This window comes from Phoxinus phoxinus (genome assembly GCF_949152265.1).
Source record: "Phoxinus phoxinus genome assembly, chromosome: 2".
Classification (NCBI taxonomy): domain Eukaryota; kingdom Metazoa; phylum Chordata; class Actinopteri; order Cypriniformes; family Leuciscidae; genus Phoxinus; species Phoxinus phoxinus.
In genome coordinates this window covers 40,975,155-40,993,366 of record NC_136877.1, presented here as the reverse complement: position 1 = coordinate 40,993,366, position 18,212 = coordinate 40,975,155, and the positions used below count along the sequence as shown (strand labels likewise).

General features: G+C 42.7%; 1 protein-coding gene across 1 annotated transcript in view; it reads left to right on the top strand.

The window, feature by feature from the left end:
- Window positions 1-18,212, top strand: part of lrrk1 (leucine-rich repeat kinase 1) — a 90,283-nt gene that overhangs the window by 50,829 nt on the left and 21,242 nt on the right. Inside the window, 3 exon segments of the mRNA XM_079637247.1 lie at window positions 15,033-15,230; window positions 15,968-16,262; window positions 16,264-16,286. Of these exon segments, the coding sequence (XP_079493373.1) occupies window positions 15,033-15,230; window positions 15,968-16,262; window positions 16,264-16,286 (516 nt within the window).

Below are 18,212 nucleotides of genomic sequence, written 5' to 3'. Positions count from 1 at the left end.
TTCTCCCGTTGTGTTTCTTTATCCAATCCAAAACCTAGTGAGCTGCAGAATTTAATGAGATTTATTCTTGAAACAAGTTATCTTGGAAGAATGTGCAAGTATTTTTTTGCTTGTTTTTGCAAATTATAGTTTGAACAAGACAAAAATACTAATAAATACAATTATTGTTGTAGCTACTACCAAAGCAACCGATAGACATGACATTTTTGTTTGTTAAAGGGATACTTCACCTCTGGAAAGATGAATGTGTATTTAAAATGGGTCATTTAGTAGAAATGTAGTAGAAATGTGAAATTATTTTTGAATTTGGAGCCTTCTAGACTGAGAAAAGCCAGAACATGTATTTTTGGCTCATGTGGATGAAAGACAACAACTCCCAGAATGCTCTTGCTTCGCTGCCCTATGAGGCCACACCTACCGGTAAGAGAGCGCAATTAAACAACTAGGTTAGGCTACTAGTTGACTCGAGATGAGCGGCACCTGACGCACCGGTCTCGTAGGCTATCTCTGGGAGGAGCGGGAATTTTCTTAGCAATGCTAAAACGCACATCAACCGATCACTTGTTTAGCGTTCATGTAAACACTACATTTCAGATTCACCAGTCTGAATGAATTCAGTTAGATTGAAACAAAAGGTGTTCCGGGAAAAAGTATGTATGGTAACCTTTACTACTCAGCTTTCTCCACAGAACAAGAGCCTGTTAGCTTAGCTTCCAAAAAAAGATGGCTGACACTATTTGTACATTCTGTGAGTGAGATCCCACCCTCTATGGGCGGGCTGAAAACATGCAAAACTAGCTACTACTACTGGCTGTAGTCTCTAGCCTCTGGCCAAAAAATCCTCAGATGACGCAAAATTATGATTTTTGCGTCAAAGGAGAATTATTTCCAGACAAAAAAAATCATAAATCTCTAGTCTCAGAGGGAAGCATGATAATACGAAAATACTACAGGTTTTTTTTACTGATACAAAGCTAAATGCTGAAGTATCCCTTTAATAGCTTTTTTATCTAAAGGACTCATGCTCACCAAGGCTGTAATAAAACAGTAAAATGTAAAAACTGTAATAAACGTGTACACAGATTGCCGCTTCAAACACAAAACATTCTCGATTTGTAGGGTATCCTCCTAAGCAGTCTTAAATTAGTTAAAAAGTGTTAAATGAACATAAAGAGAAAATAGGATGTGTGTCAGATCTTCATCATGTGCTTCAGATCTTAAAGTGACAGCAGCCTACAAAATCTGTTGCTGTCTGTGTCATTAATGTTAAAGGGGTCATGACATGTTTTTTTTTAATTTTATTATTATGTCCTTAGGTGCAATTATAGTATTACTATAGTTCCCTTTCGAAGGGAACTCAACAATACGTCATCGACGCTATGGGGAAACGCCTCAGGCGTGACAGGTGTCTGAAATCACAATCAAATCACGGCAATCACATTGACCGGCGACAGCCCGTGAATCATTAACGTGAATGATTAACGTGCGACCTGGAAGTATATAAGGGCGCCTTGCAAACATGACAAATCATCTTTTCGTCTTCAGGGACTGTTTTGTCTGTAACCGCTTTTGAAAATCAGGTATTTATGAAATGCACTGAGAAGGCTGAGTGTTTTCAACTGTGCTTTTTCTGTCTGGGAAGGAAGAGCGCGCACAGGCAGTTCTTGATGGAACTGCCTGTACAATTGCGAGCGTTTTTCTTTGAGAACGCTCCGATCTCGTCTGACCCTCTCCTTGAGAGAAGAGGGCTCAGCGTCTGGGTGTAAAAAAAAAAAAAAAAAAGGGATCCCAGATGAAGCCCGCCGATCGCCTTGAGAGGGGTATAATCCTCTCAGACGATGTGGCGGCTGACGAGATTAAGCAGTGAGTGCTTTTCCGGACAAACAGGAGATGGCTGATGAGGGTGGTGATAATCAATCTTCTCAGCCACCCTGCCCCGTGTATGCTGAACTGGTGGTTTTATGGTAACGTTAGGGGAAAGGTCGCTCACTATGAGAGCGTTTTTTCCCCAGTCATAAAACCACTAGCTCAGGTGAGCCTTTCATTTCTTCCCGATCTCATACTGAGATCAAGAGGACATGGAAGAACCCATACTCTGCCCGTGTCCACCGACATCAGCGGGCTAGTCTCACTGATGTTGAGGTGATAGGAGAGCATGGGTATGTGTCGATGCCGCCCATTGACGAGACGTTTGCAACTATCTCGTGTCTGGACAGGCGTCTACACTGAGAGCTCAAACCCTGCCAGTTGAATGGCAGAGCATACACGCCAGCGGGTCAGGCCGGTGCTACCCTGCACATCATGGCGGTGTTGCAGGTACACCAGGCCAATCTGCTGGGGGATCTCGTCCAGGGGGTGGGGCCCCTGAGGCGGTTACTGAGCTGCGCCACGGAGTGAACCTGGCCGACATCGGGGAGAAGAGAGAAAGTCTTTCTCCTCGATTCGCTGCTTTCGCCCTCTGAGCTTTTTGGCACCTCCGTGTAGGCGGTGGCTGGAAAGTTCAGAGAGGCGAGGGCGCGCTCAGCTGTATTAGGACAAATACATACCGCTGAGATCCGTATCCACACCCAGACAGACGGGAGGGCCTGGCCCATCATGGTCCGGGGACCTTAGACAGGGCCAGAGAGCCAGTGTCGCCTCTCGTGCGCCTCCTCCGTGGAGGAGTAGATCGCTGTAGAGGTGCAACTCCCGCAAGAAGAGGGATCTGAGGGAGGTGATCCAGCACGATTGCACACAGCATCGGCATGGATCACCTCCCCCTGAGGGCGTGATTATATCTTAGCCCTCTCCTCTCTTCCCCGACTCCCCAGACGCTTTCTACATCAGGCCTGAGGCTGGGCTCATGGTTAGAACAATGTTCTGTTGGCCTGCCTCTGCTTGGTTAGGAGAGTGCCTCTTTCAGGCATGTAAAGGTGGTAGACCCCATGTTCATAAAGAACTGTCTGGTAAGTCTTCACTTCGCACGCCGCAGGTGAGCTGAGTGGTCTTCTTTAAGAGTAATTTTGTGTGCAACTAACACTAAAATTTATCTCTCTACAGACCTCGTTCCCTGTATAGAGCTATGGGGTCATGTAAGGTACATTTTTGGATTATTAGGGCCCTGAAGTCCCCCTTTAGGTGGCTAGAACGACTATCTTAGCCCTCGGGCTGTTAGCCACCTCAGGGTAGAGTAGTTGGTCTCCCTCCCCTAGGATTTTCATCTTGGAGTATAGACTGACGCTAGTGCTTCAGATAGATCTTATGTCCGGTCCATGGGACCGTCTGACTTCCTTCCTGAGTACATCGCCCCCTTGAGCTCTGTTTGGGTTTTCAGTGGGCTGAGCGATTCTGCAGCCAGTTGTATGAAATAATAACTATTTTTCTAGTAAGGCTGTGGCTCCTCCGAGCCCTCAGGTAGATCTATGCTTGCAGGCTGGCCCTCACCAGGGCCGCCTCTGTAGCTGGCCTAGGCTGTGCCAGGGATAGTGGAGGCGCTCTGCTTAAGCATTTCTGCCTCTGAACCTTCACTGTGTGAATATAGGTTCCTAGCATCCCTGTATGACAGCCTCCTCCAATGGGAGTCGTTAGGCCAAGGCCCGCCCCCTTCTTTGCATTCTGGGGCGACAAGTGTAATGCAGCGTGGTGCAGAGGCATGGTTTATAAAGATCCTGGGTTAGGCCTCAAATAGGCCTCCCCGGTACAATGTGTCTTTATTGAGCAGGGTTAGGCCGCCTTTCGCCTCACGAAGAGGCTGGGTCTGTCTGCCCGACCCTGCCGTGCAGAACTAGCATACGGATATGGGCTGCCAGTATAGGCTTTACTCACCTCGCTGAGCTACTGCTCAAGCGTCGGGTTGTAGGTGGTTGGCTCACAAACAAGCCCCACTCCCCTAGGTTGGGCACAGATACTTTTTCTGTCACCCCTAGAGCCACTGGCGGGCCCGCACCCTGGTAAACCTCAGGGTGAGGTGGAGAGTATTCCCCTGTGATACAGGGCAGGTCTGAGTCCTTCACTTTCAGTTCTGTATTATCCTACCTCGCACCACTATGGCTCGGGTTGAGCGGAAAGTTCTAGCCTTCACTTCTTTTTTGGTCGAAGTACGCTCCCCTGAAGCCAGAGCATTGCCATGAGCTGACGCCCATGCTTACAGATGGTAGGCCCCTGGCTCTGGGGCCTCCATTGAGGCAGAGTGGCGTATGTTGTACTCCCCTTGCTCAAAGGGTGCTAGCGCTTTTGCTGAGTACACTGCCATGGGCAATGTGATTAGGTACCAGAATGCTGTAGGCGCTGTGTAAACAGCTTATCTGCCAACGAAGGCTGCGCCATTAGGTAGTAGGCCTCAGCAGGCCTCCTGTATGGGCAGCCCCCAAGTGGGCGCTGTAGGCCAGCTCACTTCAAAAAAGTGTTGCTGGCCTTGGTGGTTCGGGCAGTTGACTCACTGATGGGTAGTAGGCCCTAAACAGGCCTCCTCGGAAGTGAGTCCCAACATTGTGGGACTTACTTGTTGGTGTGGTATGATTCCCAACAGTGTACCTTTGGAGCAGATTGACTTGCTGTCAGCTAGTAGGCCCAACCAGGCCTCCCTGATAGGCGAGTCCCCAGTGGGCTGGCCTTAGCAGGCCGCCTTCGAACCGTCACCCAGATTCAGGGCTCATAGCTACCAGTTGTTTAAGATTACTTTCAGGTAGTAGGCCTCCTCAGGCCTCCCTGAAGGTGAATTCCCACTTACGGTGGCTATCAGGTAGTAGGCCTTACCAGGCCTCCCTGTAGGCAAGCCCAAAGGACAGGCAACTGGACAGCTAGCCTGACCTACTATCAGGTAGTAGGCCTCACCGGGCCTCCCTGAAGGCATGTTCTCACGTAATGTGATTATCAGGTGGTAGGCCGCTAACCGGGCCTCCCTGAATGTGAGCTCCCAAGTATTGTGGCTGTCAGGTAGTAGGCCTCACCAGGCCTCCCTGAAGGTAGTTCCCACATACTGTGGTTATCAGGTTACAGGCCTCACCAGGCCTTCCTGGTCATGAGCTCCCACATGCTGGGGTTATCAGGTAGTAGGCCTCACCAGGCCTCCCTGAAGGTGAGTTCCCTCATACTGTGGTTATCAGGTTACAGGCCTCACCAGGCCTTCCTGGTTATGAGTCTCCACATGTCAGGTTACGGGCCTCACCCGGCCTTCCTGAATGTGGGCTCCCACATATTGTGGTTATTAGGTTACAGGCCTCATCCGGCCTTCCTGGTTTTGAGCTCCCACACACTGTGGTCGCTAGGTTACAGGCCTCACCAGGCCTTCCTGGTTATGAGCTCCCACATACTGTGGTTATCAGGTTACAGGCCTCACCAGGCCTTCCTGGTCATGAGCTCCCACATACTGGGGTTATCAGGTTACAGGCCTCACCAGGCCTTCCTGAATATGAGCTCCCACATACTGTGGTTATCAGGTAGTAGGCCTCGCCAGGCCTCCCTGTGAGTGGTTCCCCAACGATGCTGGGTTCTGGAAGCTAGTGGCCGCCTGCTATCAGTTCAGCTGGCCTTATTAGGCTGTTGCTAAAAGCGAGCTCGTGCCCTGGCTCAACTAAAGTGTTCATCCTCTGCTTCTGGTTCCCTCCCGGAACTTCTTACTCTGCCTACAGCCTGGTTTCCTACCAGTCGGTCCATTGCTCCCCTCACTGAGGGTCACTATGAGTGTTGGACTTTTGAGTCTGGTCAGACGGTTGTAGGCCTCTCGTGAGGCCTCCCAGTTAGATCAGCCCCTAGGCCTTCACAGGCCTCCTCAGTGTTTCAAACACAAACACTGGGTAGATCCGTGGATCGAGTAGAGAAACTCCCCTCTCTAGCAAGGGTTTAAAGCACTATGCTGAGTCATACTCTCCGGGATATCCCGTCTCTGAGATCCGGCCTGAGGTTCACTGCCAGCTTCGCAGTCCCTCGGGTTGGATGCTTTACCTAAGGCAAATGTCCAGAGGCTCTGTCTCCGGACAGACAGGAATTTGGCCAGACTGAAGTGTCCGACGTAGTGACACCAGGTCAGGCCGTCCTGGTGGCATTTCGGGTGGTATATTCCCCCGTATAGTGACTGGCTGCGGTTCCCTCGGGTTCCCTAGCCACATTCCCTAGAAGGGACCCCTTCTAATTTGAAGTTGTGGTCCTAGGCCTTTGAGCAGGCCCAGGTAGGCCTTCGGATTACATATTTGGAGTTCCTCCTGCTAGGCTTATAGCTTGGGCTATGACCGTAGGGAATGCTGTCACTGACAGCCCAGTGTGACCTGAGGGTGAGTGGTTCTTGCATTTCATTTGAACTTGCTGGTTCTGACAGTTGTCACTGCCTCCTGGCATGCACTCCCCTCAGCATGGCGGAGTGGGTATATCGTTCCCCATAGCGTCGATGACGTATTGTTGAGTTCCCTTCGAAAGGGAACGTCTCAGGTTACAACTGTAACCTATGTTCCCTGAGAACAGGGAACGAGACAATACGTCTCCCTGCCATGCCTCGGGGCCTACCTACCAAACAGTCCCTTCAGACGAAGGATGATTTGTCATGTTTGCAAGGCGCCCTTATATACTTCCAGGTCGCACGTTAATCATTCACGTTAATGATTCACGGGCTGTCGCCGGTCAATGTGATTGCCGTGATTTGATTGTGATTTCAGACACCTGTCACGCCTGAGGCGTTTCCCCATAGCGTCGATGACGTATTGTCTCGTTCCCTGTTCTCAGGGAACATAGGTTACAGTTGTAACCTGAGACGTTTTTTTTACAAAAAACTTTTAAAATGTAGTGATTTATGACCTTTTCCCACCCTGTTTCTCATCCTCCGATTCAAACAGTCTGTTTTGGGGGTGTTTCCCCTTTAAGAGTTCAGTGTTAACGCCCACTGTTATGATTGGCTAACGTCAGTGCCTATGCATCAATTATTAACGCCCCCAGCCAGAACATTTGCGGATTCAGCGTATTTAAAAAGTAGTTTAAAGTTTTAAATACATTACTTACAGTTTGCGTCGTCGTTGTTGAGCCCAGAATAGTAGGCACGGACTTATCTTTGAGCAACAGTTTTCTGGCAAAGCCAGCATCATTTTGGGATTTGTTCTCAAAACAGTCATCCTTCAAATGTATAGAACAAACGCTTAAATTAACACTGCCGTGACTGAGACGTCCGCAAAAAATAAAGTGCATCCATTTTTCCCTGACGACTGGATCTTTCGCAGCGTATTCAAAGATGTTGTTTGTCCACAGCCAGGAACAGCACATCTGTGGCATCGTAATTTCCCTGTACACAGACCCACTCGCTGTCCGTCGACTGAACACTTGTGAGGCGCGCAGCGTGACGTGTGTGACGTGCCTTTATGGCTCGTACAATTATAGTGCAGTGGGGGGGGGGCTTTGAGGTAATTATGTGAAACACCTGCAGAGAGTTATAAAAGGTGATGGTTCTCTGACCTCAGTCGCTCCTCGGTTACCCTTTAGTCTTTTGTTATTTTGGGTTGCTGCTTTATTTGTTTATTATTCGTTTGCTTCATGTATTAGTTTTGTTTGGGATTTTATGTTTGCAGGCCTGTGATTTGGAGCGCGTATTTGGGGTTTGTGTTCATGACGCAGCTTATTCTTTATTTAAGTTGATGTGCTGAGCGGAATGTTTTCCGTCATGTTTTTCCTTATTTAATTATGAGTTGTTAATGGTATTTTGGATTTATTTTTTGTTTTGGGTGGTAATCCTGAGTGGGGGTACACTTCAGTATTCTTCGGCAGTCCTGGTTATGGGATTGTTGAGGATGCTGAGTTCAGTGTTTAAAGTCACCCCGAGCTCGGCAAGCCACTGAAGACTAGATAGGATTTAGGTAGTTTGTGATGTTAGTTAGGAGGTTGGGATGTACCCTGTTGGATTTTTTTTTTTGTTGTTGTTGTTGTTTTGTGTGTTGTATAGGGGTTTTATCTTTTAAGGGGGGGTGTGTGACGTGCCTTTATGGCTCGTACAATTATAGTGCAGTGGGGGGGGGGCTTTGAGGTAATTATGTGAAACACCTGCAGAGAGTTATAAAAGGTGATGGTTCTCTGACCTCAGTCGCTTCTCGGTTACCCTTTAGTCTTTTGTTATTTTGGGTTGCTGCTTTATTTGTTTATTATTCGTTTGCTTCATGTATTAGTTTTGTTTGGGATTTTATGTTTGCAGGCCTGTGATTTGGAGCGCGTATTTGGGGTTTGTGTTCATGACGCAGCTTATTCTTTATTTAAGTTGATGTGCTGAGCGGAATGTTTTCCGTCATGTTTTTCCTTATTTAATTATGAGTTGTTAATGTTATTTTTGTTAATAAATACTTAGGACTACGAACGAACACTGATAAATATATATATTCTTATACACATTCAATCAGTATTGAATTCATTCATGACTTACCACATCGTTTCTTGATAGCTACATTCTAATCAGCACGCAGCGGCAATTCATTTACCTCTTGTTCCCCAAATTACAATCAAAGACATATGCTTTACTTCCCCATCAATTGTTCCCCGATGCCTCCCAAACAACTAAACAGCGCACGCTGAACACTCGCTCACGGAGTCGGAGATCACGACAGACAGGTGTTCTCAATTACAACGAACGGCTGGACGAGCCCCCATATTTGTCACGGCCGGCTCTGAGCCGCGACAAATGAGGGAGGCAACGAGAACAAAAGCGAATCAAAAAGTATTTATTAACAAAAATAACATTAACAACTCATAATTAAATAAGGAAAAACATGACGGAAAACATTCCGCTCAGCACATCAACTTAAATAAAGAATAAGCTGCGTCATGAACACAAACCCCAAATACGCGCTCCAAATCACAGGCCTGCAAACATAAAATCCCAAACAAAACTAATACATGAAGCAAACGAATAATAAACAAATAAAGCAGCAACCCAAAATAACAAAAGACTAAAGGGTAACCGAGGAGCGACTGAGGTCAGAGAACCATCACCTTTTATAACTCTCTGCAGGTGTTTCACATAATTACCTCAAAGCCCCCCCCCCCACTGCACTATAATTGTACGAGCCATAAAGGCACGTCACACGCGACAACGATACGAAATGAGCGTAGTTGTCTTGCGCTTAAAGCGTAGTTGTCTTGTGCTGGAGGCGGTCTATATGCAAACGCTGGTACGTCACTTCGTACCGTGACGTCACTTCTTACCATGGATCCAGAACGAGCTGTATTTAGAGCTTGATTAAATAAATGGTTCGTTTATAATGGGGAGGAAGTCTTAAGCTATGAAACTTGCAGGACGTTTTAATGGTACAAAGACCTCTTATATACCAAAAGATCAAGGCAAATTTGGTTTCTCATGTCATGACCCCTTTAATCAAACAAGAAGACAAAGAGAACCAGTCACTGCTCTTGACTGAATAACTTTTGTAGTTTTAATAAAGATTAACCTATATTGAATTTATAATTTATGCAGTGAAGACTTTGCTGTGTTTAACTGCACAGATACAGAAATGATTCAAGAATTTTTTTCTTTTTTTTACATTTAACCTAGACCTACCTGAAAATCTTAAAGCACTGTTTACAAGGTTACAAACAAGGTCAAAAACAATGAAAACAATAACTTTTTTGCGCATTTTAGCAGGGCAGGTAAAAATGTGAACCGGCTCGTCTGAGCAAGTGAAAAACAAACTTAGGCTGTAGAAGGCTGTATGCATGCATTGTGAGCGTTTTTAGATGAAAAGCTTGAAGATGAATTCTCTGCTCTCCTTTGTCCCTCTTCTCGATGGAACCGGGACAAACACCTGACAACCTCGCCTCAGCGACTGCAGGGTGAGCCTTCTCAGCCTGCCTGACCCGTGTATGAGGAGCTTTTTGAGGTTATGGAACTCGAGAAAGAGGGAGTCGCTCGCTGTAGATTAGACATGCGATTTCTATTTGGACATAACTGCCCGAGTCCCGTGAGCCTTGCCTTTCTTTCTCCAAACAAAGATTGACAGAGCATGAAAGAAGCTGTATTATGCCCGCATCGATTTCAACATGCTAATTATGAGAATGTCGAAGGGATGCGTGAGCACGGATAAGTGTCAATGCCTCCTGCGAGGGGGAAACATCGACACTGAATGCTCCGACCCTGCCATCTAAGCCCTAAGAGTTACATCTCGCTTAAATGGCAGGGCATACATGTCAGCAGGTCAGGCTGGGGCTGCTTTGCACACTATGGCAGTGGTGCAAGCATACCAGGCCGATCTGCTGACTCTGAGGGGCCTGGACCAGGGTCTTTATGAGGGTCATTATGTAGAGTATTCCGCTCCCACAGAGCTACGTCAATGCTCTGCAGGTCCTGGAGACCCCCTTTTTTGGACTGAGTTACTCCCCTCACTTAGAGGGTCGATAGTGTCTGCTTTCTAGGACTTGGAATCCAGTGTGAAGTGGTTATTGCCTGTTTGCAATACCTTCTCATCGGAGGCCTGTGTGAGAGTGCTATATCTAGAAATTCTGCTTAGGCAGATAGGTTGTCGGTTGCTTGGATAGCAGGAGTTAGCCTCCTGTTAGTGTTGACGCTTTTATGTCCCCCTGAAGTGACAGGCCAGGTTCTCTTTTGATCCTTGCCATATTTCCTCAAAGGAATCTTTCAGTAGGTATTCGAAAGGGAACGTCTCGGGTTACAAATCTAACCTAGGTTCCCTGAGAAGTGGAACGAGACACTGCATCTCATTGCCATACCTCTTGGATGCCTGCCACACACACACACACACGATGACGTGTTCCTCAGGTGCCCTTTTATACTCGTGGTTGCACTGGTAGTGACGTCATTGGCTAATACAATTGTCGTGTTTAGACACGTGCTTCAGACACCGGTCACACTGAGGCATTCCCCATAGCGTCTTAAGGCGAGACACGGCAGGCAAAAACATCGTTTTTTTTTCACTGGTCAATTTTGAGATTTTGGGCTATTTGTCTTCAATAACATGTCTTCTTTCAGACTTGTGGTGAAAAAAAGTCCAAAATACACATTTAGGTCTTTATTTTACTACACTTTGTCTATTTGCGTCTGTAGATTTCTCCGAAATTCAACAAAAGCTGGCGTTCTAAATCAACGCGCTGCTCCGCGATCTCTGTGTTCTTCCTTTAATCACGCACACGTCTGAAAAGCTCTCTCTCTTCTGTACAATGCTGTCGGATCCAAATATGGTCATTTCCTTTTAATCAGCAACCAATCGTGAAAGTAAAATGGGCATTTAACCCTAAAAGCGAAATCTCATTGGCTGATGTCAATTTCTGACAACGTGATTGGTTCAGATGCATCACGTGACGCGCTCTGACATTCAGATGTGTGTTTTTGACTGTTTTTCTGCTCAGTTAAAGGCCATAAATGCTGTGTTTATAAGTTTTGATGTGATTAAGGTGGTTTGTATTGTTGTTGCTAATTATTTGATAAGATATTGTGTCAGTAAATAGTTGTTTCTACTAAAAAAGTATGATTTTTTACATTACAAATCTTTAAATGCCTTTTTCTCAAAATGGGTTTTTTGTCATCCTCCAGTAGAAACATCTCAGGCTATGTAGCACCCATGTACACCAAATTTTCCAGTTACACACTTAGCAGTATTCTGAAGATATGTTCAGAGGGATTTGTTAATAAATCATTCCTAGCCTGATTTATGGGACATTTTAATCCAAAAAATATGGCGAAAATCGATTTTTTAAGGCTATGGACAGTATATTTTGATTTCCTAGGTAATGAAAGCATATATCCTGAAATCCCTCTGAACATCTTTTTTCATCTTGTGTGTAAACAAAATGAAAAAAGAATTTTGCACCTGGCTTTATCATATGTCCAGATCTATCTACCGAAAATATATGCAAAAGTGTGCATATTTAATGAGATAATACCTAATTTGCATAATTAAACATACAAATTTCAAAAACTTGTAATACAATTTTTTTATGAACTTGTGTAAGTAATCAACTGAGGAAGTTTCATTGTGATATCTATTATTTAAAAATTGTACCCTATTCACCTGTAGTGTCTCGCCTTAATCAGACGTAGTGTCTCGTTGTCCTTCTTAGGGAACCTAGGTTACATTTGTAACCCTTTATAATTAAAATAATTTATTAAAATTAGTTTAATAATAATAATTATTGTTGTTGTTTTTATAATCACTTTTATATTAGTGGTAGTATTGTACAGTATAGTCATATTAAATGTACAAGTTAGTGGATCACATGCCTGAATAAAGCAAAATAAACCTCTTTAAAATATAATGATATACTAGGGGAGGTTTAGAGTTATACTTGTACTTAACTTTATTTGTCCCTTACAGGTGAAAGCTGCATAACAAGATACTCACATCAATACCATAACAATCACACAGTTGTGTCCTTTGCACCAGAGTTTAAAAGCTTTGTAGCCAAAGGAACAAAATAATTTTAATAGCGGTTGTATCTAAACCTTGGGGTGCGAAAACGTCGACCAGATGGAAGTGGTTCGAATTCTGGATAAAACACATGAGAAGGGTCCAAAGTCCAAAGACTTTTCTTTGAGTCCAAAGGGTCCAAAGTCATTTTCCTCGCCCGTTTTAAAATTACTGTTTAAAAAAAGTTCTGTAATAAGTTATCAAACTTTATAAACTGTTGTTTTACAGCAGCAAGATACAATGCTGACAGCACACCTCAATATAATGATTTTCCTCTGAACTGTGTCACGCTCCACTACTTTCTGCGTTTCTCTGACCTTGAAGGCCTCTCGCCTTTTCTGTCTGCTCCTCCGTCCGCTTCCTCTAATCCTGTGAAATGTTTCCGAACTATTTATGATGTGCAGTTTGTCATAACGTACACTGCAAGTGAGAGAGAGAGAGAGCTCCTGCAGGAAACTGAAGGAAAAAAACTTACTTTGCAGGTTTCTCTCCATCAGCAGCCGTTTTATGTAGACTATTTCTTTGTCAGCATTCACTGCTGTTTGAATTGGTCTCTCAGCGGTTCCCGGTTTTACGTCTCTGGTGATTTATTCCCTCCTACTCATTCTAGAGGTTTCTTTACAATAAAGACTCCTAATAAATCCAGACATTTACTTTTATGACATAAAGTTTATCTTCTTCATGAATTCCAGACATTTCTTGTTCAAAGTTTCCCATCTTTTTGTCAAGTGCATTCATGTATTGAAGTTTTATGGTCCGTAAAGTGGTGCCCTATGGTAACCAATGACAACAACGGATGGCATCTGCCCTTTGGCTGAGGCCTCCAAGGAAGCTTGCAGAATCCTCATCTACTTTTGTGCCAAAAAATAAATGCATTTCAATATAGATTGGTTAATAGATATTGCAAGGAGAACCTCAATAACAATATTAACACATATAGTTTAAACATGTTAAAGGTGCATTTGTCATAAACGCATGTAAGAATTTTGAAGGTCAGGGGAGAATGGCCAGACTGGTTCGAGCTGATAGAAAGGCAGCAGTAACTCAAATAAGCACTCTTTACTACCAAGATCTGCAGAAGAGCATCTCTGAACGCACAACATGTCGAACCTTGAAGCAAATAGGTTACAGAAGCAGAAGTCCCACTGGGTAACACTTCTGTCACTTAAGAACAGGGAACTGAAGCTACAATTAGCATGGGCTCACCAGAATTGGACAATAGAGAGTTGAAAAAACAAATAAGTCACCTTGTGGATTTTCCAAACAGATTTCAGATTCAGAGATATCTCCTTTATAATGAGAGATTTTAACATTTCATTTCTCAAAAAAGTATATTAGGAAGGAGCATTACATGTACTTTAAGAGGAAGTCACATGTTCTCTTACATCACTGTTTTCATGGTAGATTTGATTTCAGTTCACTTTTCTCCTGTTTGTTTTGGAGAAAAAGTGAAACATCATAAAACACTGTGGCCTACTTTGAAAGAAACACATGGTGAAATAACCCAAACACATTGATGTTAGTATAGATCGTGATTTATGCAAGTAGGAAATGCTGTCTGTAAAAACTGGCCTGAAGTAGCAGACTTCGGTTCTCCATGAGTCAGTTGTCGAATTTGAGCGGAAATAACCAAAGACACACGGCAGCCCGGTCGTTCCGTCAGACAACCGATCATAAATCATGTCTGTACGGCGCAAACTATCTTTTTTTGCACCCTGGAACTCACTAACCAAAAGCATGTTCAACTCCTTTCAGCAGCATTGAGACTTCTGCTTATTATCTCAAGCTACTGTTGCAGCATAAAACAAAACTTTTTACGGTGATGTGTGGCACAGCAGGAGAGAAACTGCAGCGGTGCTCATTAAGACTTTACAGTGACAGGCGCTGACCCCAGACCAGCTCAGATTAAGTTCATGTGAGTAACCAGAGCCATTAAAAACCCTGCAGCTATAAATCAGAACATTTTAGTTTCAGGTCAAGAAACAGTTAGGGGTTTCCTCTTTGAGGTCTCAGACTGGATTAGATTTTTTTTTATTATAGTGCTTAATGGGAAAGGTCAGTATGCGTTATGTAAAACCTGATCCTTGACCGCTGCTCTTTTAACCTCACAGTATATACTGCCAGCACATCCAGGACAAATAATCAATATACAAAGAAAAACATCTGGCCTATTTCTTTTATTATTTTATTTTTATACAGTACAGTAGAAATCTCTAGAAATCTAGAAATACTCTAGAAATCCTTTTGGCAACAATACATTTGGATGTATTAATTTTTTCATTTATTAATTTAGCAAATGTGTGTGTGTATATATATGTATATATATACATACAATTTTATGAAATACAAATGTTCCTTTAAATAAATAAAAAATATTTAAAAAATGAATACATTTGTTGATTTTAACATGTATTCTTTCAGCAAATATAAAACATAAAATATATATAAAATGTATACAGTTATACATTTCATGAAATATATATAATAATATATATATATATTATATATATATATATATATATATACACAGAGATCTTTGTAAAGTTCCAGATTCACATGCTTATGTGTTTTCACTCATCATGGATAATTATTCCATAACCTGAGGTAAAAGTCTGAGCTGAACTCTTCAGGCCTGCAGCTTAATAATACCATCTTGAATGTATCTCTTCACAGACACCATGGTTAAGCACCTGCAGTCCATGGACGCTGCCAGGAGCTTCTCAGAGTTTCGTCAGGAGGCCAGCATGCTCCACTCTCTGCAGCACCCGTGTATCGTGGCTCTAGTGGGCATCAGCATACACCCGCTATGCTTCGCCCTGCAGCTGGCGCCGCTGGGCAGCCTCAACACCATCCTGGAAGAGAAAGCCAAAGGTGACACATTGGCACAGAAACTGGCCTGTATTTTTACATTTATAGCAAATGTATAAAGATCAGCCTTAATGATCAGGCAATATTATAATTCATTTTATATTGTTATACATTTTGATATGTAAATAATAAATAAATTACTATGATATAAATATAAACGCAACCATTGTTCTGTTTTTTTTTTTTTTCAAGCTGTCAATTTAGCAGTTTCTTTCAGATCTGCATAACTTTTTTCTGACAATGCTGTAAATATGCCATCAGACTATTTTTGTGAGACAATTGTTTGTTAACATTTTATGCTTCAGTCTTTTAATTGTATCAGACATGTGAGCAAACCTTAAAAGAAAAAACTACTCCGGTCTTCTGTGCCACATTAAGTGTTTCAATAAAATAAAAATAGAAATTCTCTAAAAGTTCACACACAAAAAAAAAATTCTATCATCATTTACTCACCCTCATTAGTGTTGGGTATTGTTTGAATTTTAACTATTCCAATTCCAATTTTGCCCTCGAATGGTTTAAATGACATTAAAATGTGCACACAGGAACCGATTAGTGGAATCGAAATGCGTGTTTCTTATCGAATCACTGGTTCTAAAATGGAATCGTTTCTCGATACCCAACCCTAACCCTCATGTCATAAAAGCAGTCCATATGCACCCCATACAAGGTCATGTCATGGATTTGTCTGAGAAACAAACTGAAATTTACATCTGTCCTTTCTGCTTGACTGTCCTAAGGTTCTCTCTACATGCCCCTGGGCCACATGCTCACCTTCAAAGTGGCCTATCAAATCGTGACAGGCCTGGCATATCTTCACAAGAAGAACATTATCTTCTGTGACCTCAAGTCTGACAACATTCTGGTGTGGTCTCTGGACGCGGAGGACTCTGTAAACATCAAGCTGTCTGACTACGGCATCTCCCGGCAGTCCTTTCACGAGGGAGCTTTAGGGGTCGAGGGCACGCCCGGGTACCAGGCTCCAGAGATTCGGCCTGGCATCGTCTATGATGAGAAGGTACCAAAGGGCTCTTACTGATCTGATGAGTTTGACTGGCTGTCAAACAGCCACCGAACTAGCTTTTAGTGTATCAACAAAGCTCAAAGTCTGTTTACTGCCTGAATTCTAATTGAATTCAGATTTAGGGGTCCAGTCTTTAATATCCAGTCTTTAAACTCCATGAGTCAACTGTCATGACCATATCATGCTGGTTAACCATTAGCTTTTACACTGTGTGCAACGATGCCAGAAAGGGATGTTAATATGACTATTTGCAAAGTACTGCATGTTCTTAGAGAAATTTCATCACCGTTTTTAATAAGCTTCAAATACTGTTTTTTTTTTTAAGCTCTTCAGTGCACTTTTTCTGATTATTGAGCCCTAAAATACTTTTTAACTGGCTTTTCTAAAAAAAAATGTATGCTACTGTATCCAGTCTTACTTTAGTATTATTTATTTTATATACTATATTATTATTATTTTAATATTTTGAATTATGATTTATATTTTGTTTATTGTATATTTGTAGAATTTTTCATGTTATTTTTTAAAAATATTTCTATTTAGTTAGAATTTTTGTACTCATGAAAATAATTGTGCATTAGTGTCAGCTGGTCATGATCGTGATTTTTGGCATGTTTTTACAAACTGAGGAACAAGTTGAATTGAGCTTCAGTGGTAATCGACAGCACGCCACAGTATCTGTCAGTAGAGCTTAACTTGTTTTTTAAACCAAGAAAATTCTTTTCAGTTGTTTGTTTACTTCACGAAACCACATTCAATAGTGAATCCGAGAGCGCTCTGTCTTCAGGCTGTTTAGAGAAGTTTTCTTTGAGATTGCATATGCCTCCCCCGACTGTCGACATCTAGGGATCAGACGGATTTGAGATCCAGTGAGTCTTTTAGGTCAATTCACGGTGGCTGATTTGTTTCCAGCTTGGTTTGCTGAGTATGCATGGATCATGTCCAACAGAACAGAATGAAATCTATTATCATGTTTCTAATGGAATTTTTATGACCGTGTTTCCTCAACTTTCATGCAACGTTATGAGAGAATGACAGGTATTCATAGATGTTTTAGTTATAGGAGCACAGTGGTGTCCTGTATACTGGTCAAATTTGTTTCAAAAATGATTTTTTGTTCTTCACTGGTTCTTAGGTCCAGATGTTTTTCCACATATAGTTTTTGAAAGGGAAATCTACAGAATCTGCAGAAACATGATTTTGTTTTTCCAGTAGACTGTTAAAAACACATCCCATGCATCCTGAGTCCTTTAGGTTGTGTTGCAGTCTGGCAACTAAACAGCATGCGATTTTCACAAGTGCTTTCCAGTTTTGTGTGTAGTATGTATAGTAAGTAGGTGGATTGTGGGCAGCTGTAGTGCCGTCTGAAGATGAAAATCCAACCGTCCCACGGATACCACAAAAGTCTGAGACTGCATTAATTCCTATTTTCATGTATTATTTGAAAGGTGAAAAAATGAAAATCTCAAACAAAATTAAAATACAATGAAGAGGAAATATTTAAGGTTCTATTTCACAAAACAAATCTGCATTCATTTTCATTCAAATTATGCTGGTAATATTTTGGGCCAGATTTACTAAACAGGGCAAATTAGTGTGAGAGCGCATTTCCAAAACCGCACAGATGGGAGTTCAGCGCGTGATCTGCTGACGATGCACAAATTTAAAAAACATGGATGCAATCTACCAAGAGCAGTACAAATTAGTGTCTACAAAATAAATGATGGTGCAAACACCAGTAAATATACAAGCGCTGACCTTAGTAAATCACCTTGCGTGATTAAATTTAAATACTACTATAAATTTTGCGTAGAAAAAGGAAAAGGAAACTCCTACAAATTCATATCCAATAAGCCGCAAAAATAACTGTGCCTTTGCCTTTTCATCGCTAATTTTTCACTGTGTCTTTAGTAAATCCTAACAGTAGTTTTTTTAACGCCGAAAGATGCTGTTAGTAAATC